This window comes from Sinocyclocheilus anshuiensis, unplaced genomic scaffold (genome assembly GCF_001515605.1).
Source record: "Sinocyclocheilus anshuiensis isolate Anshui unplaced genomic scaffold, SAMN03320099.WGS_v1.1 scaffold389, whole genome shotgun sequence".
In the NCBI taxonomy this organism is placed as follows: Eukaryota; Metazoa; Chordata; class Actinopteri; order Cypriniformes; family Cyprinidae; genus Sinocyclocheilus; species Sinocyclocheilus anshuiensis.
Window position 1 is genome coordinate 1,119,902 of NW_015536494.1, and position 7,835 is coordinate 1,127,736.

The 7,835-nt window shown below is 35.7% G+C and overlaps 1 protein-coding gene across 1 annotated transcript in view; it reads right to left on the reverse strand.

Moving 5' to 3' along the window:
- zfpm2a (zinc finger protein, FOG family member 2a) overlaps nt 1-7,835 on the reverse strand; it is a 197,439-nt gene that overhangs the window by 55,123 nt on the left and 134,481 nt on the right. Inside the window, exon 5 of the mRNA XM_016483337.1 lies at nt 7,706-7,817. Coding sequence (XP_016338823.1) covers nt 7,706-7,817 — 112 coding nt within the window. The remainder of the gene's footprint in view (nt 1-7,705; nt 7,818-7,835) is intronic.

The window sequence follows — 7,835 nt, forward strand, 5'->3', positions numbered from 1 at the left end:
ACACACACACACACACACACACACACACAGTGCTACTAAAGCTGTACATACTGACAAATTATGCAGAATGAAACACAGCAGTGTCATTAAAGCCTTCTGCATAAAGAATCAGTAATACATATTTGATTGTATTGGTATTATGGTAATGTCTTTTTTCCATGTACCATTATATTAACATATTTTCTGAATATTCACAATGGTAATGTTATACTTTTTTGAACAGGCACCATAGTAATACCCTATTATTATTATTTTTTTTTTTACCATAGTATTTTTTTTGTACCCTGATAATACATGTTAATGATAAAACATGTACCATAGTATTACCATGTTTTTTTAATAACCATAGTATTGTATTTTTGAATATGTACCATGATAATACCATATTTAATTTGAAAATTCACCATACTATGTTTCTTGAATGTGTACAAAAGCAATATAATGTTTTTTTTTTGGACATTTACCATCTTTACAAAAAAATTAAAGCATCAATGGTAATACTATGGTACTCTGAAATATACCATAACACTGAAATTCATGTACCTTGGCATTTATTGCACATGGTACTTCTGAGAATACCATGATACTACTATGGTCCCTTTTTGAATAGGGACTATGGTAATACCATGCTTTTTTAAAGTTGAATATGTACCATGATAATACCATGTTTATTTTGATTGATTCTAATATACACCATGGTAATACCATTTTTTAATGTACCATAATAATACAATGTTGTTGTTGTTGTTTTGAAAATGCACCATTGTAATACCATAGTAGTACCATGCTTTTTGAATATGTACAGTTACAGTACCATTATAATAACATATTTTTATATGCACAATGGTAATACTATATTCTTTAATTTACCATAGTTTTACCATGTTTTTTGAATATGGGCCAAGGTAATACAATGTTTTTTTGGATGTGTACCATCATAGCAATATCATGTTTTTTGCACATTTACTATCCTTACAAATAAATCATGCTATCAGTGATAATACTATGGTACATTGAAATATGCCTAGCATTTCAGGTGGTAGTTCAGATAGTTTCACAGTACTGAAATTCATGTACCATGATATTTACAGTACACTGTATTTCCAAGAATACCATGATTCTAGCATGGTTCCATGTCCAAAAAACATGGTAGTACCATGGTACTTTTTTGTAAGCGATGGTTCAGTAAGTATTGTTATATTCAATTGGTACATGAACACAGACTCAGTACCATTTTATATATCAAAGTACCATGGTACTGCCATCACTGTGCCATAGTACTCACTCCCTCTGAAAACTCTGAAAACAGCAGCTGTAAGAGCTGTCTGAGGTTATTTTAACTCTCAATCCTCCTGTTACTAGTCATAAAATGTCACAGTTCATCAAATATAATAAATAATGTGGCAATGTTCAACACAATTCCTTTTGTTAGCCTCTGGTCTCAGTACAATGACACTGTCTTGTTTTAGTACACTTTATGTCCAACAAATTGCGTTTATATGTGTGTGTGTTTGTGCTCTCAACATAAAATTATGCAACTCTCCCGTCTCTCTCTCTCTCTCTGACCGTCTGTTCTTGCAGCCCGGCTCACTGCAATCAATTATTGTTACGGTAGAATCATTAATAATTTCCTAATGAAAATGATTCTGTTGATCTATGTTGTATTTTAATTAAACATAATTACGCTGGCGCTCAGAGCTGTGGTGGGGACCCCTTCAGGGTACAACCCAGTTTTAACACCCTGATAATGAAATGTTACATTGTGTGCAGTTGTTTGGTTATTATGCGTCGCAGCATTTTCCGCTGTTCAAAGATAAGAGATAATAACCCTGGCACCTCCATGTGCTTTGCCTCCATGCTTTTCAAAAGGGAAGATGAAATGAAAACAATTTAATGGCCTTAACAGTTTAAAACATGACAGTGTTTGTCTTTTGTGTCGTTCCAAACTCAGCTGGCATGTGTCCGTCTTCTAGCGCTTTATTGTCAGCGTGAAACCCCTCACCCAGCACTGCGCTTACACAAATACATGCACACAAATGCAGGTAAATATACGTTTGAAGGTTCGGTTTTGTACAGTGATGAAACAGTTCAGTGCCTATTAGGGTTGGGAATCGAGAATGGGTTTGTATTCAGAACCAATGCCAATATAAAATGGCAACAAAATCATTTGCATGACATTTGGTTCTGATAGCGCTTCTGCATTGATATTGAATTTACAGCACCACTGCTAAATAAATCATATTTAACTGTGAGTTTCAACCGAATGTTATGAGGTAAAACTTGTCACCAATAATTAATAATAATAATATAAAAAGTCTCATTATATGCAATGACAAACAACAACATATGTTATATGTTGAAATGGTTGAAAAATGACTCTTTTGAGACCATCAAAAAGAAAATTAGTTCCAAACTCAGTTTAATGACTTTTGTTTAGTATTTTTGTTTAAGGCTTGACACCACAGGTGAATATTGTAAAAAATATTTAACTAATAGATATCCTCATACGTCCACAGTTGATTGATCATAGTACATTATAGGGGTCATATGATGCGATTTCAATTTTTCCTTTCTCTTTGGAGTGTTACAAGCTCTTGGTGCATAAAGAAGATCTGTAAAGTTGCAAAGACTAAAGTCTCAAATCCAAAGAGATATTCTTTATAAAAGTTAAGAGTCAGCCACGCCTACCTAAAACGGCTCGTTCTAACACGCCCCAACATACCTACGTCGCTCTGTGGGAAGATTTGCATAACGCAAAATAATGTTCTTTTTAGCAGCATCATATGACCCCTTTAAGGCAATTGTTTTGTATTACAAATTTTCTTAAATGTTGTTTAAATATGTAAATTGTGCATTATCTAAATAAATATGCATACACTTTCATAACAGAAATATAAACACTAGATAAAGCCAGTTTCTAAATTCTTATTGCATTCTGTGGACATATTGGAGAAAAAAAAAACTAATTTTGAGAAAACAGCCTTTTGATATGTATTGTAATTGGATGTTATGGAAGCAAAATAGACAAAAAATAAAAAAAAATTGACCAGTGTGTAGACTTTTTTTTTTTGTCTATAGTGTCTTAACCTATTTGAAGGGGGTCCTTCTTCAGTGTACTAAAATAATCATTTGAATCATTAAACAACTACTGAAGAACTGGATTTGTTAAAGGGATAGTTCATCCAAAAATGTAAATTTGATGTTTATCTGCTTACTCCCAGGGCATCCAAGATGTAGGTGACTTTGTTTCTTCAGTAGAACACAAACGAAGATTTTTAAGTCAAACCGTTGCAGTCTGTCAGTCATATAATGTCAGTGGATGGGAATCACGGCTTTGAGAGTCAAAAAAACATTCACAAACAAAACCAAATTAAACCCTGCAGCTCGTGACGATACATTGATGTGTAAAGACACATAACGATTGGTCTGTGCAAGAAACTGAACGGTATTTATATCGTTTTTTACCTTTGATTTTCACCGCAATGTTCGAACTGTCCTGAGCGCATCCTGAGCGCGTTCAACAGAATGCAACGGCTTGACTTAAAAATCTTCGTTTGTGTTCTACTGAAGAAACAAAGTCACCTACATGGTGAACTATCCCTTTAAGTGGAATCAGATCTGAAAAAGAATCACTCAGTTCTTTAGGATTCCCATCCCTAGTGCCTATATACACAGATAGAAGATTGGAGACAGAAGATTATGAAAAGAAAAGGCAGGAGGTCAAGGCAGCGATGGAGGTCAAGGTATTGTGTCTCTGTTCTGACTCTGTCACAGCAAACACACAATAGAGATGTGTGGAGGAGAATCAGATGGAGAGGAATGTAGGATCTCTGTCTTCGAACGGACCCACTTACACTATTGAGTCACACATGAAACAATCACATTCCATTGAGACAAACTGAGGAGCCCCAATTACAGAATATGAGCTGCACAAAGACACAGTGAATTAGTCTAGTCCTGCGGTCTATGAGCTTATGTAAAATGCTCTCGTTACACTGGTCAATTTCCACATGCACAATGGCCAAATTTCCCCCTCGACTCCTCTGACACGCTCTATCTGACTGTTCCTGCTTCTAAGAGGCTTAGAGGAAAATTTTAGGTGACCTTTAAATAATCAGACACACTAGAGCAGAATATCTGCTGTCCAAACACACAAGAGCTCAACTGTCTGCTGCCCAAATTTCAAAATAATACATTTGATTTTGAGTGTCATTTCAGTGTCTGAGAGGCACATTAAAACAACACAACTACAGTAGGTTACATAAATAATAAATTGTCTTTAAGACAAAATAAGTGTCAGATCTGTGATAATTCAAAGCTGATAATTTAGTCACGAAGAGCCAGACTTTCAACTCTCACCATATACCTGGCCAAGAACCGCCCACTTATGTAGGAAAAGAACATCTGACTGACATGTAAATCAACCAATCGCAGTTCATTTTGTTTTTGCATGCTGTTTAGAGGCGGGTTTATCTAAAATCGATGATTCCACAATAATATATTGAAGAGGAAAAAAATGAAAAAAGTTCATTCAATTTCCATTCAAAAGTACTAAGTCATGCAAAAAAAAAAAAACGTAAACATTTCTTACACAGGACAATGCGAAGCATCTATATTCAGAAACGGCAATAAACATATTTAATTTGAGCCAAAACCAAGAAGGATAAAGGAGGATAAAGGAAAGGCTAAAAAGATGGAAGATAATAAGTTAAGTGTTTGTTTACAGGTGTGTTATTTCTAGTTTTCCTGATTATTCTCGCTGCTATTTTCAGTGCGTCCTCCACTGGTTGCTCAGAGCAGCCCGCAGGGAATCACACACACCCAACAGGCCTGAATATAATAGATTAAACTGTACAGGACTGTGAGATGCATTTATTACTGGAGCAAACACACAATTCCCATCTTCACCATGTGTGTCTGTTGAAAGTGTTTTAGCACGGTGAGGATGATGTTGTGTACAGGGACTGGACTGTGAACGTTCAACACCTCGAGAGAATGCTGATGCAACTATTCGCAATAAAATGTCAAAAAATCTGTGCTGTATCCTAAACAAGCATGTCAGCCAACAGGGAAAACGTGCATTATTTTCTTTCTCAGAGACTCTTTTTTTTTTTATGTACATATTTATTTATTTATTCCCTAATTTTTTGGCAAACACTTACAAAAAAAGTGCATATAATGAATGAATTAATGTTATGGCCGAATATAACAAAGGATAAATGGCTGAAATTTAAATTCTATTTTGTTTTCTAAATAAATAAATAAACTCATCTTAAGTTTTACTAGTGAATTTAGGCATCGTTACAACTGATAATATTAACAAAATGGAAACTGATTATTCATTTTGAGATTTGCTAAATATTACATTTAACAGTGTTATTAAATTATTTGTTTAAAACATTATTTAAAATATTAATTACAATATTTAAATATTAACTTTAAGTGAGCATTGAAAGATGGCAAAAGCATGCATTTACATTTAAATATCCAGTCAGACCTATCAGCATCCAAAACTGTAACTATCCGTTTGATAAAATACAGTCCAGCAAAGATGAATCAGTGACCTCGCAGTGGAGTCATTCTCTCTAATAAATATGAAGGAAGAGAAGAAATTATAGAGACTTAACAAAACACTCCAGAAATCCTGTTATTAGCCTTTTTGTTTCCCATATTCAGTCTCCTTGCAAAAAGATTAGACGATTTTAAAAGAACTGCGTAATCTTCTTTAACAGCTTATCAAAACTTTAATGATTTGCTGATAACGTGCACAAATGAAGGCGCTGGTAAAGAGGATCAGCCCCACAGTGCAGTGCAGTGATTAGAAGATGAGAGCTGGGAAACGAAAAATCCCACGTCTGCCTTGTGTTCACTTTGAGGGGAAAGAAACTCTGTTTCAGCGCAGAGAGAGTCATAATCATCTGAAAAACATTCGGCTAAATGAGAGCTCTCGCTCTGGAATCCTTGTACTTTGCTTATTTACTTTTTTTATACATGCACCTCAATGCAACATAGCCATCAAAGCATGTGTTCATAAAGAAAAACACTTCAAACTGTCATGTCAGCATGCTTCTCATAAAAAAATGTATCATGCTAGGCTGAAGACTGAAATTAGCCAAATTACTTCGCTAACACCCCAGCTAATACCTTTTACCTTGTTAAGAAGAGGTTGTTGAGAGATTTACTGGACAAGAAAAAAAATCGGTTGACTTACTTACACTGATAGACTCAAGCCAAAATAGTGACCACACACAACACTCTAGCAACTACCCAGCAATGCCCTGACAACCACCAAACAATAACCTTAGCAACCATGCAGCAATACGAAAACCCCCAAAACAGCTTACAAACAGAGACACATTTTCCTCAGAAAATCTAGTTGTTTCTACAGTAAAACTGTATTAACGTGCTATTAGCTGAAACACAAAATTGTATTGAACATTTTTTGTACAATGTAACTTACGTTTTTACAAAACTCCATAACATACCTATACAAACAATTCACTGCAGTTTCCAGCTGAAATGACCACTAATGGCAGTAAAACACCTATTAGTTTTAACACACATAATGATTACAGGGGCAGATTATCAATTAATAAAGACATTTTTGAGCAGTTTCTTGCATAATACTATGTTATGACCTCAAAACAGTTTTACCATAGTGCATTATTTGTAATACATTTTGACGTTTGCATCACAAAACCAGTTGCATATGCATGGCTGGTCCGACATACTGTAGTAAACTTGCTCGGTAGCTCATCTGGTACAGATATGAGTTTCGTGAAACACACTCGTCACAACAAAAGAGCTCAAAGACTAGCAGAAGCAAGCTAAGATAGCATGTTATTGATTACTTAATTAAATGCATTTTTACCTCAGATTTGCTTTTGTTAACACTATCGGTTAGGGTTAGGCAGGTGCTGAGTGCAAATGGTACATTATTTTCAAACATGATAGAGCATTAACCTTTTAGCACATCTCACTGGACATATAATTTCCGAACTGATGCAATACCTACAACAACAAACATAATAAAACATTGCTTCACGTCTCACGTCTGTTTTGGATAAAACATAGCACTTTTTGTAGTGCCACTCACTGGACATTTCACAATGTCAGAAGCAATGAAATATCATTTCGCAGAAATGTTGCCACAGGCACGTATTCCAATGAGCCTGACTTGGAATTTATTATGATTTTACAGTAATAATGACTGTAGAAATTATAGTATTCTGGTGGATTACTAAGAGTTTTAATGTGTTGCTACCTGTAGCTGTGTATTCTCACTCATACTGTGTGAAGTTTAGACAGCAAGGATGGGTTATTAATGTTGCGTTTGAAGTCCAGATGATTTGCTACACATGCGCAGTTTGATGCTTGAAGAAACACGCATGAATCAGTCACGCCTTTGGGCCATCCACAGTTGAAATGCATTTGGAAACATGGGAAATAATGTCAACAAAGCAAATGTCAGTGAATGACATTTGTCGTAGCAAAACCACAATGACCTGTGACCCCACGACCTTACATTACAAATCACGCCGCTAATAGATGTAAGAGACAGGGTACCGAAGCCACACTAAACATCTCTGAGCATTAGCTGTACACACACGCGCGGGTCAAACTGGAAAGAAAGAAAAGAGATGCAGATAGCAGAAGTGTGCGGTGCTGGTGTGTTTGGTGCGGGGCAGATAAAGCGTCCTCTTACCTTTGCTGTAAACCACACAGTTGTTCTTGTTGTCATCTGTTCCCTGCCAAGACACATCCAGCAGCCACCTGGGGCCTGCGTTCAGCACCAGCGGGACATGCAGCTTCGTCTTCTGCAGCGGTGGAGATAA